The 24,564-nt window shown below is 44.0% G+C and overlaps 1 protein-coding gene and 1 non-coding gene across 3 annotated transcripts in view; one reads left to right on the top strand and one right to left on the bottom strand.

The window, feature by feature from the left end:
• Positions 1-21,047, bottom strand: part of Abhd12 (abhydrolase domain containing 12, lysophospholipase) — a 78,088-nt gene extending 57,041 nt beyond the window's left edge. Inside the window, exon 1 of one of the 2 annotated variants that reach the window (XM_021177764.1) lies at positions 20,678-21,047. In XM_021177764.1, coding sequence (XP_021033423.1) covers positions 20,678-20,868 — 191 coding nt within the window. In that variant the 5' untranslated portion in view covers positions 20,869-21,047. Of the gene's footprint in view, positions 1-9,267; positions 9,291-20,677 lie in introns of those variants that run through there. The other variant, XM_085833465.1, reaches the window with a different exon arrangement.
• Positions 872-1,015, top strand: LOC115030477 (small nucleolar RNA SNORA48). Its single transcript, XR_003836073.1, has one exon. It is a non-coding gene; the product is annotated as a small nucleolar RNA SNORA48 (small nucleolar RNA).
• Positions 21,048-24,564: the final 3,517 nt, after the last annotated feature.

Raw genomic sequence — 24,564 nt, 5'->3', positions numbered from 1 at the left:
AGAAAAAGAAAGTAGGCCTGGGGCTGTGGCCAAGCAGCAATGCTCTTGCCTAATATGTGCACCCCCAACCCTGCACCAACGCTGCCATCAGGAGGATTAGCCGAAACTGGTGTTTTCTGTGGCTGTCTTTTACATTTCAGAAGTCCTGGATGGGATAACAGACAGGGGAAACAAACTACAGAACTTTATTCTTACAGACCAATGATATAAATGTGTTGACTCTTAGTACAGCCAGCAAGCAAAGAAAGATAGATCATGCTCCCACTGTGGAGAAATGGAAAATGAAGTCAGTGCTATCAAATGGCATGCCCAGGTCGGGACTCTGCTTGGCTATGAGCTCACATCCCTGCCCACTCTTTCCATTCCACCGAATCCTTGTTTGGAATGAAAAAAGCATAGTAAGAAATATACAAAAGAGCACAAAGGAAACATGACCTTGCTTTCTCCATAGTGTTTCAGATTACCTGACAAGGCTTACACACACCAAAGGCCAGCAGGAATAAAACAGAATCCTACCACAGACTAGACCAAACTCATGCAAAAGTACTGTAATGTTCACTTAGCTTTAAAAACAGCTTTACTGAGACATAATTGACACACTAAGTACATGAAGTGCATAATCTACTAAGTTTGAACTTAAATTCCATCACCAGAGTAAAAATAACCAAGAAGCCCGTCTGTGAGCCTGTTTCCAGCCCCTCTCATGCTTCCCTCTCAACCCCTCCAGCTTCAAATGTCTGTGGGTCTACTTTCTGTCACTAGAGATGACTTTGGAAATTTTTGTCTTCACACAGCATATTTGGGGATCCATGCTGTGCACTCACTGTTGGTCCTGTCAATACTCGTTTCTCTCTTTTAAAACCCTCACTTCACCCTCTCAAGCTGGGCAAAGAGACACCTTGGTGGGGATGGTGTTCTTACATCAGTCAGGGGCAGAGCAGATGACAGTCCCTTGTTCATCCTAGTTTGATGCCTGGCTTGATAGCCAAAGCTGTCTCATGCCTAGGACTCATAAAAATCAAATCAAATAAAGTCAAACCCAGGCAGTGCAGCACACGAGGAGGAAGACAAACAAAGATCTGTGGACTGCCATGCCTTCCAGCTCATGGCACAGGCTGGCCATAGTTGCCAGCTTGCCACCACGCCATACAGCACAGATGGAAGATATTGCCCAGGGGCCCGCCAGCTATGTGAGCCACCACAATGTATGAGTATGTGGTGGTCAGATGGAAGAGAAAGAGAAGTGGAGCAACTTGAGCATTATTAAGAGAGATGGAACTGGAGACTTAAGGGTGGAGAGGAGTAGCCTTTTATGAGTGGCCAGCCTCACCCTCTGTGGTCATGGTGAGGTCCCAGTCTGAGCTGACACTGGGGGCCATGTCTGAGTCCAAGGCTACATAGTGGGAGGAATCAGTGTCAATGTCCATGGCTCTATTACCATCACCCTGGTCGAGGCAGCTGCTGGGAAAACACATGGATGTCCAGGAGCTGTGAGTAACTGTCCCTGTGCCTCACTGGATTCAGTGCTCAGGATAGCTGACCCCATCTCTCACTAGTAGCACTCAGGAGAACAGGCCCTATGCCTAGCATAGGCAGCACAGAGGAGCTGGTCTTGGCAAAGGGGTGTGGGTAAAACAACCCTGAGGGCGTAAGTGTGGGAGATCTGACCCTGCCACACGTCTTCCATGAGGTGGCACAGGCGCAGAGGTGATGCGCTCCCTAACAACCCCCCCCAACCCCCCTGCCACCAGGAAAGCTGCCTCCAGGGTCGTAAGTTTGAGAGAGCTAGCCTGCATCTTGCCTGGACAGCATAGCAGAAATGACCCTGGTGGCAGGGGTTACAGGTGAGCCAGCCTGGAGGGTGAGAGCTTGAGAGAACTAGTCTCACCACTCATCTGCCATTAGGTGGGTGTGGGTGTGGGTTTGGGTGTGATGCCTTGACCCTCACCAGTTGGGGTCATGAGAGCTGGCCCTGCCTATCACCAGCTGCAGCACCCAGGAGAACAGGCCCTGCATCTCACCTGAGCAGCACAGTTGGGCTGGCCCTGGTCGGAGGGGGTGGAGATGAACTCACTCCAAAGGCAAGAGCATGGGAGAGCTGGTTCTACCACTCCCCTGCCATGGAGGTAGCCTGGGCCAGGGGGAGATGCCCCCTGCCTCCTCACCTGAGGCAGTTGGAAGGAGTGACCCTGGGGACATGAGAGCAGGTGAGCTGGCTCTGCCCTTCTCTGGCAGCAGCACCCTGCAAAGTGGACCCTACACCTCACCTGAGCAGCAGAGTAAGGCTGGTCCTGGTTGAAGGGGAATGGGTGAGCCAGGACAAGGGAGAGAAAAGGAGAGCTGGTCCCACCACTCCTCTGCCATGAGGTGGCATTAGTGCAGAGGTGAGGCCCTCCCCTATTCACCCCTCACCACCTGAAGCTAGAACTAGCCCTGGGGTCATGAGAGTGGGGGAGCTGACCCTGTAGCGCTCAGAAGAACAGGGCTCTGCACTTTGCCTAGACAATACAGTAGAGCTGACCCTGACAGTGAAGACACAGGTGAGCCAGCTGCAAGGCTGTGAGAGCAGGGTGCTAACCCAGCCCCTCACAGACTGCAGCACTTTGGGGAGTTGGTCTCACGTCTTGACTGGGCAGCACAGTGGAGCTGGCTCTGGAGGTGTGGGTGTGGGTGAACAAACCCCAAGGGCATGAGAGCAGGAGATGCTTTCTACACTTTGTTTTTATTTTGTGTGTGTGTGTTTGATTTTAGAGGGGAGGTTGCAAGGGTGAAGGTCAGATATGAAAGGACAGGGAGATGAGTGGGACTAGGATACATGATATAAAACTAACAAAGAATCAGTAAAAATTTAACAAAAAAAAAAACCAATCCTAGTTTCTTAGAAAACTTTTAAGCTGACAACAAAATGGAACAGAAGCAAACAAGAGAGATTTCTCAAATACTCCTCTCCATATATTTGTACATCCTCCCCTGTATCCCCGGGACCTCCCACAGAGTAGTCCATTTGTCTGCTGAAGAGCTTCCATCAACACATTTGTACCCAGAGGTCATAGTTTAGATGAGGGTTCACATTTGCTATTGTACATTGAGGATTTTTTGTAAATGCATACAATACACATCCAGGATTGCAGAATAACAGTTGTGCTGAGTCAGCTTGCTCTGTCTCTCTCTGTCTCTGTCACCTTCATCCCCTCCTCACTGTCCCCTCCCCAACTCTACTGTGTGGAAACACCAAGGTCCGGAGAGAGGGCTCACTGGATCACTGGAGTGTGCTTTTTATCCTGCCTTGATCCATGATCTGCTAAGATTTGAGGGCCTCAGCCACAGTCTTGCCACCACAAACACTGCCAAGAAATTTACCATGTCCTCCCTGCTATGATAAACTGAACTAAACCAAAATACACTTTTATGCTTTATTGATTCTGTAAAATATTTTGTTATAGTGATGAGAAAAGTAACTAAGATGTATATTTGGAAGCTCTGCCAATTATATGCATAAACATTTATTACTGCTATGATCTCTTCATTAATGGACCCTTTTGTCACTGTGCACTGATATCTTAAAAAATATTATTGCTGTTGGCACTTAATTTGGGTGCCCATTTAGTGTAGTTTTGGGCTTTTTGCAGTGTTAGGGAATAAAACTATACTTAGATGTAGGTCTTTAAAGGACTAATCATGCTAAACAGATCATCTGAGTCAGCACTAATCTACTATAATTAATGGGTATAAGAAGAAATTTGGAGGAAAAAATTAAGCAAGGCAAGAGTGGCAAACACTTTTGATCATCTTCAAGTTCAAGAACAGCCTGGTGTACAGTGAGTTCCAGGACACCCAGGGTTACAAAGAGAAACCTTGTCTCAAACAAACAAACAAACAAACAAAAAGGAGAAACAGGAATAAGTGGTAGAGGAGGAGGAGTAAAAGAGAAAGAAAGAGAGAGAGAGAGAGAGAGAGAGAGAGAAGTGAAGGCTGGTGACTCTGGAGTTGGGAGTGGTGGTGCATCCCTATAAACCAGTACTTCAGAGATAGAAGGGAGATCAAAATTTCAGTCATTTTCAGCTATGTAGAAAGCTTAAGGCCAACCTAGATTACATTCATATGCTATGCTGCCTTGATAAAGAAAACCAAAATATTAATGAGCAATACAGACAAAAGACCATGTGAAGAGAAGGAAGGTAGTCAGCCTTCAGAAAGCAGCTGTGCTAACCTGAGCATCCCAACCTCCAGAATTGTGAGAAAATTTTCATTTAAGTCACCCAGTGTGCCATTACTTTGCAGCAACAGCTTGAGCAAAGGCACAAACCTGGTAACCTTTGATAAGATGGTGGATCTTATGAATATTCAGTGGTGGTGCTGGATAGTGTTACTTCATTTATTTATAGACAAGGTCTCCCTATTTCCCTCTGGACATCCTGGAACTCACTGTGTAGAACAGACTGGCTCAAACTTAAGAGATCCCGCCTCTGCCTTGCATCACACCACACACACACACCACACACACACCACACACACACCACACACACACACCACACACACACCACACACACACCACACACACACACACACACACACACACACACACACTTTTTTCCCAAGTTAGGGCTTCTCTGACTGTACTGGACCTATTTCTGTAAATCAGGCTGCCTTTGAACTCAGAGATCAGTCTGCTGCTGCCTCCCAAGTGCTGTTATCAAGGGTGTGCGCCACCACTGTCTAGCTTGTTTTCTTATACTCTTATCAATACCACTTCGACTTGCTTGAGGACACAGATACAAGGGTCTAATTCTTTTGGGTCTTTCTATTTATGACTAATTGGAGGAACTTGGAGAAGTGTTCAGTGTAGAGCTATTTCTACCACTGAGTGCAATGCTCTTGAATATTTTACTATATACTCCATGATTTTGGTCTTGGAGGAACAGACTAATCTTTTTAATCTTTTAGAGTACTTCAGTCCTCACATGTTGATCAGTGTTCTCCTGAATGCCTACAGACCTCCATGGTCTCTCTTTGCCCCTTGTCTCTTTTTTTTTTTTTAATTTTTTTTTTGATTTATTTATTTATTATATGTAAGTACACTGTAGCTGTCTTCAGACACTCCAGAAGAGGGCACCAGATCTCGTTACGGATGGTTGTGAGCCACCATGTGGTTGCTGGGATTTGAACTCTGGACCTTCGGAAGAGCAGTCGGGTGCTTTTACCCTCTGAGCCATCTCACCAGCCCCGCCCCTTGTCTCTTTTTGGTACTCAATCCAGCAGTCTCTAGACGCTCAGTTCCATATCCACGACCCAGGAGGTCCATTAGATTCCATGCCTCAGTTTCTTCCTTTGCTGTGCTATGGCATGGAAATGCCTCAAAGAAGTCAGGTCCAGAAATCTAATATTAGTCTCATTTGTCAGTCATCTCCAGAGATCACTGGCTTTTATTGCTTAGTGTCAGGTGTTTTGAAAACATTATTTCATCTGAGCATAGGAGAATACATCTCCAATCCCAGTTCTTGGGAGGTGGAGAAACTGGAGTTCAAGACCTGCCTCGGGACAGGTGAGATGGCTCAGTGGTTAAGAGCGCTGACTGCTCTTCTGAAGGCCCCAAGTTCAAATCCCAGAAACCACATGGTGGCTCACAACCATCTGTAACGAGATCTGATGCCCTCTTCTGGTGTGTCTGAAGACAGCTACAGTGTACTCACATAATAACAATAAATAAATCTTAAGAAAAAAAAAAAAAAAAAGGCCTGCCTCACTACATTGTGCTTTTGAAGCCAGTCTGGGCTAAATAAGACTGTAAAAAACAAAGGGTACGTGTATATTCTCTCTCTTTTTGCTGTAGTGCTATTTCGGCTACTTCAAGATAAACTCCCCCTATGTGTCTCTAAGTGGGCTGGAGGTAGAACTTTTTGTTGTTTTGTAAAACAAGGTCTCACTAATTAATTATACCTGGCTGGCCTCAAACTGGTGATCTTCTTGTTTCTGCTTTCTACTGCTGGGGCTACACGTGTGCTCCATGACTCCCGGAGAGGTGGAAGTTCTATTTATCCTTTAAGAGCTGTTCAGAATTGGTTTTCAGCAATACTTGCAATGATGGCTAACCTTCACTATTGACTTGATTGTATTCAGAGGGGTTTGAGACACACCTTTTTAGTGTTGTCAGAGAGGATTAGCTGAGGAAGACCTATCCCGAATATGAGCAGCATCATTTCATGAGCTGGGGACCAGAATGGGATAACAGACAAAGTGACCTGAGTGTCAATATTCACCTCTCTCTGTTTCCCATTTGGCAACATGTAAAATGCAGTTGCCACATGCTCCTGCCAACACAGTGGCTCTCCACTGTGACAAAATGTACCCCCTGAAACTGTGAGTTCAAATAAATCTTTCTTCCCTTAAACTGGTCAGTCCTACTATTGAATAAGGTAAAAAAAGTAACGAAGTACAGGAAACTGGGGCCTCTGAGCGGGTCCTGCTGTGATAAACCCAGTCATAAAGTTCATAGACTTTGAGAACAGGAATGTGGGAGGAATGTGGAAGAATTTGGAGCTGTGGCCTGGAGAAACCTTGGAGTGCTGCAAGCATGGCCTAATGAGCTGTTCTCTTGGAAATTCAGATTAGATTGCCAATAGAAAAGCAGATAAGAAAGACTACTCATCAGGTTTCAACGGGAAACAAGGATTGTTAGGAGCATCGCCAAAGGAAGACCCCAGACTTAAATAGTATGCAAAGGCAAAGAGCGTTTATTCTGCAGAAACTGCCAGCATGCAGGAGTCAACCATGCATCCAATGGTGATAACCTGAGGGGCTGATAGGCCCTCTTTTATGCAGGGCTGGGGGAGTTTTCCAGAAGGATTAGGTAACCTCTAATATGATTGGTAGGGGAAAGCAGTGACAGTACGTTTTTGATTGGCTGCTATGCTGGTTCCATTATATTTGGTGAGACCTTGAAGAATTTTGGAAACCAGCTCAAGTTCTGGCCTTGTTATCTCGTCTAGCTAGGTGTCCCAAGAGCTGACTCAGCTCCAGACTTATCCTCCCTAAGTCAGGGCTGTCACTGACTAAAGGCTGTTGTCAGTGGCTCCTTCTGAGGAGCCTAGTCTGCTTATCAGAGAATTGAAATTTTTATTCCCAAGGTTTTTGGACTTCTCAGATTCCATCAAGAATTCTTATTGAGACTACTTGTGTAGCAATTAGCAAAAGATTGAGCTATGTTCTATATCCTGAAATTTTGAGAGGGGCTAGAAGGTAATATGTTTTACCGAGGTACTTTCAAAACTGTATCCAGTCTACAGCATGCTTACTGATCTCTGCCTTTACAGTGAGACTGCGTAAGTGGAGCAAAGAGATGTGAAAAACATGTGAACAGGATCTTGAGCAAATTTTAAAGTTCACACAGAGTCGCTGAATGACTTTGACATTCTGGCTCAATTAAAGAGTGACCACACTCTGAGCTGGGACAATAGGAAAGACACCAGGAACCCAAGCTATGTCCAAAGTGGCTGGGCTACAGCTCAAGCACATTTGTGCTAAAACTGTGGTGCTAGTTTTAAAGGCCTGCAAAATATACATTTTGTAGAATAGTGAGGGTTTAACGTCAATGTTCAGGAAAGCGACGTGAGCCAGGCAATGTGTGGCAGGGTAGGAATCCCTAAATGGAGCTCCTGAGTGGACTCTTTGTAAAGCTTTGAATGGGAAGCCCAAACGGCAACAGAGACAGACCCCAAGGTGTTGTAGGTGCTAGGATGTGGATTACCACCAAGGAAAGCTGTGCACACTAAGTGGAGTCAGCTCACAACAGATGCCATGTATGTCACAGGTAGCAAAGCTAGTGGGTCATGGCTACCCAAGTCTGTTGTAGACAAGATGATGGCACCATGAGTCCTAAATACTGAACCTAGAACTACAAAATCTGGTGTTTTCCCTGATGGGCTTTGGTCTTGCTCTGGTCTTGTATTTCTTTGCTACATTCCCTTCCTTTTAGAATGGGAAGGCTGTGCCACTATATATTGAATACATGTAACATTTCAAACAATTTTACAGTGGCTCAAGTTAAGGCAATGCTTTGAGTCAAAGCATCAATTCAAAAAGGAGACTCTGAACTTAGCCTTCTGGATAATGTTTGAAGGTACTCTTAATTAGATAAGTGTCATTTGTATTATGAGACAGACGGGTGGGATTTTCTTTGGGGGTGTGAGCGGGAATGTGAAGGGAGGGGATAAATCATTACAGATTCAAGTGATGTGTTTGAAAATTGACAAAGAGAAGACTTGTGATGATTAGCCTTCAATGTCATATTTAGGACCTCCGAGGAGACTGAAGCATATGCCTCAGAGTATCTGTGAGGAGGTTTCAGAGAAAATTAACTGAGAAAGAAAAACCTAATCTGAGTAAGGGACAATCCTAGGGCCAGGGACTTGGATGGAATCTGCACATAAAACAGCTACCACATTAGCAATGAGCAGCTCCACCCACCATGCCTTCCCTTCCCTCTTCAGACTAAGAGCCAAAATAAAAGCCCTCTTTCCCTAAGTTGTCCTGTCTGATGCTCTGCTACAGTAAAGAGAGAAGTAACTACCATTCCATTACTGTAATCACCAAAACAGTTCAAGTGTTTTGGATTTGATCTTATTACAACATATTTTCTTAGAAGGAACAAAAGAATAGAGCCATTAATAAAGATTAGTTCCCCCAACACTAGTAGTTGGATTAAATATTTATTTTTAAGGAGGAAATCTTAACTTTCAAAATCTTATTCCAACACAGTTGGTACAAGAAGCAATTGTACTGCACAGCTGTAAACTTCAAGGCCTAATGAAACATACAACAACAACCTCTAATGTCTCTTTGTTTTCAAAGCAGAAAACAAAAATCATGAGAACTGTGTTGGCGGAGTGGAAGAGCTGAGTATCCCACTGTGGGAAGGTCTGCTTTTGTGAGTATGTTGGGAGAAGGCAGTCAGGGTAGGGTTCTGACAATAACAACAACAAAACAGTTTACCACAGAGGTGGAGCTGATTTTCACGGCTCATACGTGGCCATGTTTCCTATTTTTTCCCCTATAGCACTTCAGCACACTGCTGAAATTTATTTACCTTGGTATTTATGCGCTAGCTTTTGGTTATGTTTCTCCTTCACAAGACTGTAAGCGCAATACAGACTGGGACTTCCCTGACTCTTGTGCCGATTTGGTTGTATTATCTAGCTTTCAAGAAAGGCTAAGTGAAAGCTATTTGCTAAATGAATAAAAGAAGATACAAATCCTATTTCTAATACATACCACACAGTTAAAACTTCGGAGGAGAATGTCACTTCCCTGTTGGCTGTGTCACCGATCCCACTATGGGATCTGTATTACTCTGAATCAGACACACAGGAAGGAGCTGAGTGGGAGAGTGATGGCCCCTGAGATGCTCTTTCACCATAGTGACTGCATCTCCTCGGTGACTGCACACCTAGAGATCCTTCCCTGGATGGCTACAGGATTCCCTACAGAATCTTTGTTTTCTCTTGAGACCTTGGGGACACCGTGGCAAGCTTCCATATGGTCCACACCAGTTTGACAGTCTCTTCCTTCTGGAACTGTAAGCTGGATATTAAGTGTTCTACAATGGTGATCTTTGTTATTTCAGGGTCCTGACATGACATGCTTCGTCAGGATGCCCTGTGTCCCTGAACTTCTGAGACTTTCTCTTTATTTCTAGATGACTCTTCTGGTCAGTGATGCTCTTTGCATTAAATTACTTGGATGAAGTGAAAAGCCAAAAGAAGGATTTTTTTTTAACATAATCAGTACATTTTTAAAAAAGTTACAATAAAGCTGGGTGGTGGTGGTGCATGCCTTTAATCCCAGCACTTGGGAGGCAGAGGCAGGTGGATTTCTGAGTTCGAGGCCAGCCTGGTCTATAGAGTGAGTTCCAGGACAGCCAAGGCTATACAGAGAAACCCTGTCTCGAAAAAAACAAACAAACAAACAAACAAACAAACACAACCAAAAAACAAAAAAGAACAACAACAAAAAAGTTACAATAAATGGGTCTTTAAGGAAGGATGAAATCCTGGGGGAGGGAGTGCACACCTTAAATCCCAGCACTCTGGAGCATTTGGGAAGTAAAGTCAAGAGTATTAGGAATTTAAAGCCATCCTTGGCTACATCATAAGCCTCTAGCTCATAAATGCAAAAAAGAACATCAGGAAATTAAGCATAATGATGAATGAATGTCTATTGTAATCCCAGGACTCAGGAGGTTGAGGCAGAAAAAAGGCAAGTTTAAGGTCAGCTTGGACTATTCAGGAAGACTCTGAAAGAAGATGTATGTGAGAGCAGACAGATTGTCTCCAGTCACTCTTGCATTCTCTGTAGGCCGAAGGCACTGATCAAAACATTTTAGGGTAAAAGCTGACAGCTGCCACCCATAAAAGCTGAAAAACAACAGATTCCCTAGGGAAAAGAATTCTCTACCTGCATCACCAGTTGCTTGCACCGAATCTGGCAAAGCACAGTAATTGATGAATACACTAATTTATAGGTACCCGGCAGTGATGTTACTTTCAGGCAGAGCTACATGGATATTCCAGGATTGAAATGGCACAGGTCAAGGATAAAAGGGCATCATGTATCTGCTACACACATTATTAACAGTAATGGAAATCAGCTGGGCATGATGGCACACACCTTTAATCCCAGCACTCCGGAGGCACAGGCAGGTGGATTTCTGAGTTCGAGGCTAGCCTGGTCTACAAAGTGAGTTCCAGGACAGCCAGGGCTACACAGAGAAACCCTGTCTCGAAAAACCAAAAAAAAAAAAAGTAATGGAAATCAACAGCTTGCTCTTTTCTAGGGCCCCCTCTTTCATGGCATCAAAACAGCTGCCATCAACTCTACATTCTTGCCTTTCCATTTTATGAGTAGCCAATCGATATATCCAAATTTTGTGTGGAGATTCCATTCTTCTCATAACAACTAACATCAATTAATATTTTTCTTCACTTTAAAGTGTAAGACTGCTTCTTTCCAGTTTCAAGAACCAATATAAGATCAAAACATGGCAGATGGTGCTGGCACATTCCTTTAATCCCAACACTCATGAGGCAGAGGCCAGCCTACAGATCAAATTCCAGGATAGCTAGGGCTACACAGAGAAACCATGTCTCATAAAACAAAGAAAGATCACTCCTGACTCTGCCTATATCCCTCCACTGGCACTCCCTCTCTATCTTTTTTCTTTCTTTTTACAGCACTGAGGATCAAGCCCAAGGCCTTGATCATGCTAAGCCAAGTGTTTCTAACACTGGCCATACCCCAGCCCTCTACCTTTATCTTGACAAACTGACTGAAGGAGTAACTGAAAGATCAAGGGAGTAGCTTTATAATAAAAGTGATAGTCTCTGACATGTGATCTCTTGCTTGAAACTACTCCACTTCCTGTTTTTTTTCCCCATAGGATGCCCTTCTACCACGTAATAACACAGCATGAAGGCCCTTACCAGATGTGACCCTCAGTCTTAGACTTCTCAAAATCTACAACTGTGGGCCAAATAAACTCCTCTTATTTATAATCTTCCTAGTCTGTGGTCTTCTGTTATTGCTGTAAAAGCAGACTAAGAGGCTGAAGAAATGGCAGTGGTTTAGGTACAACAACCCGAGCATGTAATTCTATATGAGTGTACAAGCTGGGTGTGAACCCCATGGTGTCTGGAGACCCAGATGGGGTACACCCACAAGGACTAGACTTGTTGGCTGAAAAAAAAAAGGGGAACCTGTGGGTTGGGGAGAGGCTTAAGGTGGAAAATGTCGAGGAGGGCACTCACAGCCTCCTCTAGCCTCCACATATACACAGAAAACATGGGAAGAAGATCTAGAGATTGGTAATGGTGTAAATTGGAGTCATTTGGAGAAAGTTGGAAACAGTCTATATTTTCATGAACAAAGCATTAGGGATGATTCTGATGAGGGCTCAGAAAAAAAGAGCTTCAGCAAAGAAAAGAATTCATCATTTTTGCTTAAGTGTTTGTGAGGTTTCAGACAGTATTCAGTTTCCTTTCTCCTGCTGTCTTTACACATTCTAGCCAAAAGCAACTTAGGAAGGATGGGGGGCTTTCGTTTGGTTTGGTTTGGTTTGGTTTGAGTCAGGTTGTTGCTGTGCAATAGTCCTGGCTGTCCTGGATGTGATCTTCAGACCATGCTGGCCTCAACTCACAGAGATCTGCCTGCCTCTATCTACCGAATGCTGGGATTAAAGGCATGCACCACCATGCCTAGCTTGGGAGGTCAGAGTTTATCTGTCACTGAGAAAAGTCAAGGCAGGAATTCAAGCAGGAACTTGAACAAGAAATCACAGAGAGCTTGCTGGCTCACATGTAGCTTCTATTTAACTAGCTTTCTTTTTTTTTTTTTTAAAGATTTATTTATTATATGTAAGTACACTGTAGCTGTCTTCAGACACTCCAGAAGAGGGCGCCAGATCTCGTTGCGGATGGTTGTGAGCCACCATGTGGTTGCTGGGATTTGAACTCTGGGCCTTCGGAAGAGCAGTCGGGTGCTCTTACCCACTGAGCCATCTCACCAGCCCTTAACTAGCTTTCTTAAATAGCAGAAGAGGACCTGCCCAGGGAAAGGGACGGGGGCCTCTACATCAATTAGCACTCAAGCCAATTCCACACAGCTATGCCCACGGGTTATCTCATCTGGGCAAGCCCTCCTTTAAGAGTCCCTTCTCCACTAACTCTGTTTAACAGTCAACTCAAATTAACAGTCAAAGGTAACTAGGGCAGACAGAAACGAGGAACGACATTGGAAATAGAAAAAAGGCCATCCTTTGTGAGATCTCAAAATGTGGAACTGTATTAGAAATCAGAGTAAAAGGTCATGCTTGTGAGATCTCAGGCAAAAATGAGGAACTATATTTGAAATAAGAGCAAAGGTTACCCTTGTTTATAGTGTTCTAAAAACTTTAGCTTAATTGTGTCCATGCTCTGAGCACTACAACAGGCAGAATGCAAGGCTGTCAACAGTTGAGGAGGCTAGATGTCATGAGGCAGAGCCACCACACAAATACCACTAAGGCAATGCTTACTAAAGTTACAAGGGTGGGGACACCTGCAAGATCCCAGAACTGTAGAGCTACCAGGGAGACTCCAACTGTGGGAGAACTGAGACAAAAGACTCCAACTCACGACTGCTGGTAAGCCCAGTGAAGCTACGGAAGCAGGCACGCTGGAGACATAAAAATTCAAGCACACATGAACACATTGTTACTGTCCTACAGTGCCCAGGATGTGGGATACAGTATTAAAGAACACCATTCTTTACCTTTTAGATGAATGTTATTTTCTCCGATGAGCTTTGGACTTAGTAGGGGATGCCTGCCCTTTGGAATGCCTGTCCCACCATTGTATTTTAAAAGTTTAGGCTCACAGCAGGCCTCAGGATGCACTGTGCTTTGAAAGTCACTAATATCTGATTCAGATAAGACTCTGAACTTAGGACATTTGAGTTGATGCTATAATGTGACTTCTGTCAGAGCTGTGAGACTATTATAATGAAATGCTATAGTTTGAATTCTTCCGAAATACACAATGACCAAAAAAAAAAAAAAAAAAAAAAAAAGGGTTGGCCAAACATCTGGGCGCACATGATCCTTCTTTCTTTCCTTAGTATCCCCAGAAGCATACACTACCACACCCAGCACATGTTGAAACTTACTGATGAATGGGATTGTACTGAGAGGGTGAAATGGTTAATGGGTTGATAAGACTGAATTAGGGCTTGCTACACAGTCAAATGTTCTCCTGTACTTGCTCCGTCTTCTCTAGACTATTCTTTCTCCATGTGATAACTTCTACCATGCTAATCTGGAGCACCGAGGCCCTCCTCAAATGCAGCCCTCTGATACTGGGCTTACAACACTCCAGAACTGCAAATCAAAAAACTAGCCAGGCAGTGGTGGCACACACCTTTGATCCCAGCGCACAGGAGGTATAGGCAGGCAGATCTCTGTGAGTTCGAGGCTAGCCTGGTATACAGAGCAAGTTCTAGGACAGACAGTCAGGGCTACACAGAGAAATCCTGTCTGAAAAAAAAAAAAAACCCACAAAAAACAAAAACTCACTTCTCCAGTCTGTGGTACTGTTACAGCAGCAGCATGTCAACTAAGAGAGTTCTCAGCACACAGTAGTTGGTTCTATTCTTCCAGTTACTCAGAAAAGACTCTCCCCCCACCCCATACTCTTCCATTCAAGCAATCAGAAAATCCTGATAATGCCTCCTTGAATTCCACATTTTTCTTTCCATCTCCAACTCAAGTTTGACAATGTCTTTCTTGCCTGATGACAAGATATCTCTCTCTCTCTCTCTCTCTTTCTCTCTCTCTCTCTCTCTCTCTCTCTCTCTCTCTCTGGTTTCTCTGTGTAGCCCTAGATGTTCTGCTGGTCACTATGTAGATCAGGTTAGCCTCAAACTCATGGAGATCTGCCTGCCTCTGCCTCCCAAGAGCAGGGTTTAAAGGTGTGTGTTACCACTACCCAGCCAAAACTGATCTCTTACTGGCTCTCCGACTCTCCTGAGTAACCAGAGCACCTGACATTATTTCTCTTCCTTTGTCTCCTGTCTCTCCATAGGAAGGTACAGCTCATGCAGGTAAACTGCAGCCTTAAAGTGTTATCACACCTAACAGATATTCAAACTGTTAAAAGAATGGCTCAGGCCTGTTAGGATGGCTCACAGGGTAAGGGCACTGCCAAGCTTTGCAACTTGAGTTCAATCCCTGGGACCCATATGGTAGGAGAAAACTGACACCTAAAAAACTGCCCTCTGACCTTATGTGTATCACAGAGAGAGAGAAAGAGAGAGAGAAAGAGAGAGAGAGAGAGACAGAGAGCACACTGGGGGAAAGGAGTAAGGTAAAAATGGCTTAGAAAAGTGTTGGATGACCCACCAGTATAGTTAGAAATGCTCTAATGTCAACATATACAGGGCTGACCAGATGGCTCACAGGTAAAGATGCTTGCTGCCAAAGCTTGAGGACCCAAGTTTGATCTCTGGGACCCATATAGTGAAAGAAGAGAACTGATTCTGACAAGTTATTTTTTGACGTCCACATCATATGTGAGTGCTGCTCCCACCACCCAAAATAAAACCCACAAATAAATATATGTAATAAAAAAATATACGCTCACCAAGCAGGATATACTAGAAGCACAAGTATGAAGTGCTGCATTGTAATCTGGGGGCAGGAGTGGGAAGGAGTAATGTATTCATGACACAAGCTAACAGCTTTCTCAGTTCCTTTAGCTTATGACATTAGTAATAACAACAGGGATGATTGTACCAGAAGATGCTACCAGCTGATGCTCACCAAGTGCCAGGAATTTTCCACACACCTGGGTCTCATGACAATCCAACTGGGAGGCATTCTTATCCCCATATTACAGATGAAAAAGCAGACTCAGAGGTTAAGTAGCTCATGCCAAGCCACAGATTCTGAAAAGACTCACTAGAGACTCAGATCACTATGCAGCATCCCATAAAATATGGAATTTAGTACAAGGGAAACTAGACCCAAAGGGCAGGTCATCTAGATAAAGGCCATTTTAGTCTAGCACTCTGGCTATTATCTTCCCTATGTTGGCTGGTCCCTCTGTCCACAAGGTAGAACAGGACAAGTGATTTGCTGTGCTGACAGATCCCCTGGCAAAGCACAAAGCCACTGAACCCTTAAGTTTCATGGTACCAACTGTGGACAAAAGCACCGACCTGAAGCTTGTCATAGTTGTGTCATTAAACAGTCTTCCTGCATATTTTATTTGAAATACAAGTATTCTCTTGAGAGCAGGAATCTCGAACAGGATTCCACCTTTATTAGCACAGACCTGATAAACTAACTATCTTCCATGACTTTTTTTTTAATATTAAAAAATTACTTTGTTTGTGTGTGCTTTGTAGCTTTCTCACCTTCTGCCTATACATGGGTTTCAGGAATCAAACTCAGGTCGCCAGACTTGTGCAACAAGCATCTTTCCCCATTGACCCACTTGATGCTATCCTACCCCGTTGTAGCCACAGCTTTTCCATCCAACCTCTTTGTTCCCAGAAATAACAACTCTGAGACTTAATTATGAATAAATCCTTAGGCCATAAGCTTTGAATCATTCCCTGGCTAGGTCATACTTTATATAACCCGTTTATCCTATTCTCTGTGTGCTACATGACTGGTTACCTCTCCTTAGTTTCATGCATCTGTCTCCTCAGAGTTTGGGGCAAATCTCCCTGCTCTTGACCCTTTCCACAATCCCAGCTCGCTCGCTCGCTCTCTCTCTCTCTCTCTCTCTCTCTCTCTCTCTCTGCCAGATGTCCCACCTACTGTTTACTGTATCAGCTAAAAGGCCATCAGCTTTTTATTGACAGGCGTTGCTTCCACACAATACACAAGAGATTCTGTCTATACCCAGGCACTTTTAAAGTATCGAAAATTCCATGATTCTTTCTTTAAGGTGGCCTTCCTGAACAGGTCAAGAAGTCTGTCTCAGTCTTCCCAAAGGCATCTCCCACAGTGTAGACCTGTCTGCCAGGCTCACCACAGAAAGCTGACTTGGGAAGGAATAGTGATTGTGGGCTAAAAGGAACTTTGTCAAACAGAAATATAGAAAATACAGTCCTAATAAAATCTGGAGTCAGGCTATAGAGCAACATGACAAGGTAAGGAACAATGGGAAAAGGCTGACCCAGCGGGGGCCCAGATGAAGTACAACAGCCAACCTGCTGCAATGTAATCGCTGGAGCCAAGTCTGTTACTTCAGGTGCGGTAGTAAAAAGGAGATAAAGAGAGGCCAGCTGTGAACTTCCTCTCATTTTAATCTGTAGGTTAAGGATGATGATGAGACACACACGCAGGGATGCATGGCATGTAAGCTGCAGGTGATACCTTGGAAAGGCTAAAGGCGAAGGGCATGGACCCTGACCTCAGCCTCCTGTCTTTCTGATAAAGCCAGCAGTATCTTGGATGGGTGCCCTTCTCTGGATCGAGGAAAAACGGGAGGTGCTGACTGTGTTCCTTGGTATTTACATGAAGAGTCACGAAACCTCCCATGCAGGTCACTGTATCTGTCCATCCCTAGATTTGGTCGAAAGGCTGGGAGAAGAAAGGCCATCCCTGTAGGTTGAATGCGTGTCTTCTCAGGGTCCACGTTAGAACATGTGTACCTTCTATGCACTGTCAAGAATTCCAAGGTTACAAGAAGAAAAAGAAACTCCTACAAAATCCTTCATCTGCCCATCTCTGCTCATCAGACAAAGCAAGTTATTATCATCCCTCTTCCCAGGGCGTAGGGTTCCTATATTAATTATATCAAATATTTACCTTCAAAAAAAATCACCCTTTGGCCCACCCAGAACTTAAAACAAACAAAATGGGGGCTTTTGGTCTCAAAATTTTTTCCATCTGAATTAGCTACAGGGGGATTTTTTTGTTTTGTTTTTAAGTTGATTAGACCATATTAAAAAAACAAAAAACAAAAAACAAAAAAACACCCCACACAAATGGCACTTAAAAATTCAGCTACCATTTTAAAAAAAATACCACCAGCAACAAACTCTTTAGCAAAAGAACTAGCATTACACTTAATGGCAAAAACAAACAAACAAACAAACCATCAAAAACACTATCAGTAAAGACATGAAAGTGCCCAGTATCAGCCATAGCACTTAACTGTAATAAAGTCAGGAACTAGTCAAGGTACCCAGTAACACCCACAGTACTTGGCTGTCAGTAAAGTCATGGACTAGTCAAAGATGTCCAGAATCATTGATAGTACTTGGCTTTCTGTCAGGATATACCAGGCATCAGGAAAGAGAAGGAAACAAGTGGCATAAAAATTTGAAGACAAGGGACAAAATTCTTATTACTTACAGTTGTCATCACAGAAGACTTAGAAGACCAAAGAGAATCGACTGTAAAAACCATGAGAAATAATGTTACTAGTTATGAGCTAAAACAATAAGAATACATGCTATGATAAAGAATCCTATTTTCAACAACAACAACAAAAGAAATAATTAGGATAAAAATGCATAGGAGAGCGGCCAGCAAGATGACTTATCCAGTAAAGAAGTATTGGAGAACTGAGTTCAACTGCAGAACCTACATAAAGGTAGAAGAGAAAACAAATTTCCTGAAATTGTCCTCTGACCTTTACATTACACAAGTAATTCCACACACATATCATACATACACAAAATAATAAATAAAAAGAGTGTATAGAATTTTTCTAAAGGAAGTACATAGGGAACAAAGAAAAAGGAAAACAGAATTTTAAGATAAAGTAATCAGTAAGACATTTCTGAGAATTTAGGAAATGGGTGTGCAGACTGGATAGTATACATAGCTGAAATATGATACTACCACTATTACATTGTTTCAAATCACTTCTTTTCGTTCAAGTAATTCTAAAGTACTTATAAATAAAATCTGCTCAAAAATAGTCTAGTTCCCAGCCTGAGGGAAAAAAATGGCAAGAAGAGGAATGATTTAAGATGCTAAACAGTGTCAGCTTAAAAGTGTGTGACAGATAGAGGGCCATCATAAGATTTTATCCACTTGCATGTTGCTACAAGTATCCAAAAAGAAGTTAAAAGAAAGAAGCAAGGTCCAAATGTCTTAGGAGCAGGCAACCTACACTGGCAGAGGTCACGATCAGTACTAATTCTTCAGTTCATACTTTGGCTTTACCTGTTAGTTATCAACACAACTCCACTTCTAGGAATTTATTCTGTAGATACTCACTTACTCAACAGGCTTTTTTAATTTTATTTGTTTGTTTGTTTGCTCCCTATCTTTTGGAATGCAGAGGTGGAGAGAGCAACCTACTCTCATTGCGTTTCCATTCTTGCTGGGGAGGAGACAGGTAAGGCAACTCAGCAAGTATTCACGCACTTGTAGCATTACAATGTCAGGTAAGTAAGAAGGTAAACAGGGCTGCGCTGGCCTGAGTGAAAGCCTGGCCAAGGCAACGGGGGTGGGGGTGCGGTGGGGGGGTGGGGGACAACTATGGAGTAATGGTCCGATCTGGCCTTCCTTCATTATGCTTTATTCCCCCAAAGCCTCTGTTCATTCAGAGGATGTGGGCACCATCTGAATGATTCTCTTTGTACTACAATATCAAACAGGTCCTTTTAATACAAGGAAGGTGTCAGAGCAGTATTCCTGCTGGCCTCCCAAACACGGCTATACATAGCAATTTGAGTTTTTCAACGAAAGTTATCTAAGCTATATGCAAAGCATATGAATAAAAGTGCAATCGAATTATCAAGGGTTTTTAATGAAGGTAAACTTTTCTTAAGACAAAGTAAAGAGTACATAAGGTTTTCAAAAGATTGATCACCTGCTAGTTCACTTTTAATTACATGTTACACATTTATTTTGTGTGCATGTATGTGAGGTGGTCTGCATGGAGGTCAAAAGCCAACTTATGGGAGATAGTCCTCTCCTTTCACCATTAAGTCACAAGAAGGATAGATCTCAGGTCATTAGGCCTGATGGCAGGAGTCTTCCCCAGCTGAGCAATCTCACCCACCCTGTGGTAGTAAATTTTACCCACAAATAGCCAGTTCTGGCCTTTCTGCAAGATTGAGAATCACTGACTTAAAGATCTCGGTAGTTGAAGTTCATGATCTTTTAAGCACAGAGCTTCAAGCTCTGATTTTCTTTCTTGGGTAAATGTTTAACATATACAACGAACGATCAATTGATGCAAAAAGAAATGACTGCTACAATTCCTGACTTAGGAACATTGCAAACTAATATTTCTGATCATACACTATCAAGGCTTCAAAACTGCCAACAAATATAATAGTCTACAAACTGTCAAATTAAGAAACCAGCATAGAGGGAAAGAAACCTATCCCTATATAAAACAGGCTACTCAATTTTGAAATCAGCTTTACATAACTGCCTCTTCTCCATCCTAAAAGAAGGATGCAAGTCTAACTCACCAACCAACCCCAGAGGATTCCAGGACCTTACAGAGTAATTTTCAATGACCAATTCCTGTGCAGATTTCAAGTGCCTTGTAACTACCCGCATAGACAACCACCAGTTCTCGCCAACAGCTGAGAATGGATGCATCCATCCTTTCATTTGGATTCTGAAAACGGCTTAACCCTTGAAAGGGGGTCGGCGAATGCAGCTCTGACCTGAGATAAGCTAGCGAAGGGAAGGACCAGACAGGAGAGTTGCTACTGAGCTCCATATAAGGTCAAGGCAAAGCAGGTGAACGGGCTAAGAGCACCTGCAGGGTCTTGAGATTCACCCTGCGTGGTCCTCTTCTTAAGGGCAGCCTTTCAAACTCCTCGGGAGACTCTTTCCAGAGCCAGTCAGGAATACTGGGCCCCTGATTACTATTGACCCAACCGCTAAGTATCCCTGCAGGCTAACCTGATAAGGAGAAGCTCGTGGAGGGGGTGGGAAGGTGAGATGAGGGTTGAAGGAGAGCTCCAGAGGCAGATGTTTGGAGGAAAGAATGGGGTTGGACGGTCCCTGCGGGCCAGACGAGGGGAGGTAGTCTGAAGAAGGGTCGAAGAGGACGCCGGGAGGATGGAACCGTGGGATGCTCCCGCAGCAGATCTCTGAAGGTGGGAGCCTGGGACTACCTGCCCTCCAGGTGAGGGGCCCGCGCGTGTCTGCACCGCATCTCACCTGCCCAGCGCCCGCTTCATGCCCGCGTCGGATGCGCTGTGCGGCTCTGCCGTCCCCTTGCCCGCCAGACGCAGGTTCTGTTTCAAGCTGCAGTCGGCGTCCAGCGCCGCGGCGGCCGAGCCGGAGGAGGACGAGCCTGAAGCGGCGCAGCGCTCATGCTCCAAGGTGACGGGCTCGGTCCGCTTCCTCATCCCGCGGCCCTGTCGGCCAGCAGCTCTCGGCGCCCTGGTTTCGCCCGCCCGCCTGCGCCGACCTCGCTGCAGTCGCCGCCGCTCACAGCCGTCACCACCCGGAGCCGGGAGCCCACTGCGGGTCACATCCCAGCCCCAGGCCGCGACGCCCGCTATGGACCAGCGCCGGAGGCCGATCGGCCACCGCGGCCAATCAGCGCACGAGTCCAGGAAGACCCGCCCCAGACACGCCCCCGGCACCTCCGCTTTACAAGCAGCGCGCCCAGCATCCCCAGCGCCAGCCACAGCCATCTTGGAGAAGGGCGGAATAAGCTGAAACTGCGGGTCATTTTCAGGACAGGGCTAGTCTGAAGGGTTTTACTGCGTTTCCGAAACGGATTAGGGCCAGTTTGGATTCTCCCGCTGGGTCGCTTTAGGTGCAACTCAGGTGCCCTCTGCCTACGAACTGAGGCAGGCCCTATCTAAGTGGTCCGAATGGGGAGGATGCTAGGGAGTCCTTGAGGGCACTAGCCCCGTTTGCTGGGCAAAATAGGCTCTCTACTCCCTCTTTAGGGCATTTGGCGCCCCTAAAAAACTAGAGCCCCAGATGTTCTTTAGGTTTGATATACACAACAAAAAAGCTTTACAGAAAGAGAGAGAGAGAGAAACTCCAGAAGCTAATGTATTGTTTAAACAAGTTTATATTTACTTTTTTTTTTTTTTTTGTCTTTTCTAGTCAGGGTTTCTCTGTGTAGCCCTGGCTGTCCTGGAACTCACTTTGTAGACCAGGCAGGCCTCGAACTTAGAAATCCGCCTACTTCTGCCTCCCATATATTTACTTTTTTATTCTTTCGCTGAATGTAAGAAAATGAACTACCTGTGTATGCTTTGAAATCTATTAAAATTTGGATCTTCATAAGAACGATTAGGACTGGTAAGAAGGCAAGGAAATCCGTTTCAAAGAGGACTTTGCACTCTGACATCCAAATTTAATAATTCAATCCACCTGAAAAAAAAATGAAAGCACACTTTGTAGCTTTTAATAGTTTTTGTTTTGTTTGATATAGCATGCATCTTACTAATGAGTTACTTTTGTAATTTCAACATGTGTGTAAATCAGTTTGAAAAGTATTGGCAACTGATAAAGATTAAGTAGGAATTTAGAAATGTAATGGATTATGTTGTTGGCTTTGTAGCGATAGTTACAACTTGCAGTTCAAGAATTTCTTAAACATTTTTGCTATATTATAACCTAGGTTCATACTGTATGAATATCTACAGTCTTTAAAACATCAACAAAATAGTACTATAGATTTGAATATTCAAAAAGGAAATTAAATACTTAAAGATAGTTTTGACCTATCAGTCATAAATTCTTTATAGAAAAACAAAAGAACAAATAGCCCTGGTAGGACATGCCTGAAGTTATTACAGAAGCTGACATCAGGAGGGTTGCAGATTGGAGGCCAACCCAGGCAATTTAGCGGCTTCTGTCTCAAAATAACACAAATAAAAAGAGCTGAATATAGCTCAGTGATAGCACTTCCTCAGTATACCTGAGGATTGGGGTTCCATTATACAGAGAAGGGGGGAGGAGGAGGAGGAAGAGGAGGAGGGGAAGAACTGGAGGGAGGAGACAGGGTGTGGAGCTAGATTTTGTCAATATGATCCTTATCTCCTGGTCTCCTAAAGTTTAAATATGCTTCCACACTGGGTGCGCTCCCATTGTATCTCTGGGTCATACCCTTTCTACATCTAAGGCTCTTTATCAAATGTTGTACTCCTTGTTGACGTCTAATAGGCATTCAACCTTCCTAGCTCATCCCCTTTCCCTCCCAAGGAATGAATGGGAACTCCATCCTTGGCTTTCTTGGAGTCAAGACTCTGGTCTCATCCTTGATTTTCTCCTTTTTTTTTTTTTATGACACCACATCCATCATCAAGTTTTACATCAACCCTGTATCAAAAATCCAGCATCTAACCAGTTCCTATCTCCTCCACCAATCCCCACCTTGGACCAAACAAACAGCCATCATTCCTCACTTGGATTACTTTAAAGGTCTAAGAGGCCTTTTGCCTTCACTTTTGCTTTGCTTCCTTCTGTCTAACATCTGCCACAGAACTGAATCTGTCACTAAAAATCCCTTCGGTTGGTTCCCACCTCTCTCAAAACTGGAAGCTTGTATTCAAAAGGCTCTACAATAGCCTACCTGACAGAGCTCCAGCCCCACTTTCTGGTCTCAGGAACAAAGTTCTCCCAGGATCACTGCCTCTCTCATGGTCCTTCACAAAGCTACACAGCCCCTCCCTAAGACCTTTACACTTTGATTCTTGTTGAAAAACCCTGCCTCCCTAAAGCCTTCTATCTACAGAGTAACACCCCTCCCCTATGAGAGTTATGTTTGCTGAACACTTACTCAGAACTCTCAGACCTTCTCATTTTTGCTGTGTTCACCTTCCTGGGTTTATTCTGGCTAGTGCGTAGCACCAAAATACTTGACATTGATACATCTTTATCTGTATTGATGTTTTCCACACTGTAAGATAGACTCCAAGAAAGGACCTTGTTTACTGCATTATCTTCAGTATCCGGACCAATGCTTGGCTCATAGTACACACTTCATAAATATTTGCTGAAGGAAAGATAGAATCATCAAGGCTGTGCATGGGTATTCTACTGTTCCCATTTTAAAAGTAAAAGAACTCTAAAGGTCAATAAAAGACTGGCCTCCTGGCTGAAGTTGAAACTAGACATGGATGAGAGGCGGTAACTACGGGTTTGTGAATCATAACCCTATAGCAGTGTTTTGGGAGTTTAATAAACACTATAGTACCTAAGTGTCCCTAATTGACATAAAAAGAAAATCCCTATTTATCTAGCTATCTACCTACTTACCTCTCTGTTGCTTTCTAAGACAGGGTCTCATACTCTAGCCCAGGTTGGCCTGGAACTTTCTGGAATACTCTTGCTTCAGCACCTGGAGTGATAGCATGACAGACATGAGCCACAACACTTTAACAAGTGGTTTCTTTTTAAAGTGGGGGCATCGTCATGGTTGTAGCCTTAACAGGTCACGCCACACTCCAAGCAGCCTCCCTTCCTCCAGGAACAGCTACAGGAATATGACAGACCAGTGCTTTGACTCTGAAGTCACAAAATCTTGCCTTCCCCAGCTGACCCAGAAATAGAGGCAAACTGACTTTAAGCAGCTAGCATGTAGCAGGAGGTACTTTCCATGCCTACTACCTTGTGGCTTTGGACCACCTCCTCCCTCTGCAACTTTTTTTCCTAGGATCTCTGCTTAGTTTGGTGGAACTGAAGTACCCCTCTTCAGAGCCCCACCATACTGTATGTGAATTGATAAGTAGTAAAGCTCTCACTTGAAGAACAGTTTGTCTCAGTACCTCTCTCTGAAACACCTCTCTCAACATTGTCCAGTTTAACAGTCTTGTTGGCTACATTTGCAAAAGAACAAGACAAAAATCTATTATTGTTTTATAGACGTTAACGCTTTTTTCAAAAATCAGCTAACTAGTAAGGCAAAGGCGCACACCTTTCATTCCAGCACCCAGGAGACAGAGGCAGGTGGATCTCTATGACTCTGAGGTCAGCCTGGTCTACACAGTAAGACCCAATTTCAAAGGGGGTGTAAATGAAACAAGTAGGTTTTATGGTATGGTTTTATCTTGCGTTGTGAAGGTTAGAGAAATTTTGTC

This window comes from Mus caroli, unplaced genomic scaffold (assembly GCF_978045245.1).
Source record: "Mus caroli unplaced genomic scaffold, Mus_caroli_1 scaffold_2, whole genome shotgun sequence".
NCBI classification, from domain to species: Eukaryota; Metazoa; Chordata; class Mammalia; order Rodentia; family Muridae; genus Mus; species Mus caroli.
Note: the sequence above shows the minus strand (reverse complement) of the source record. Positions and strands in the feature narration are given on the sequence as shown.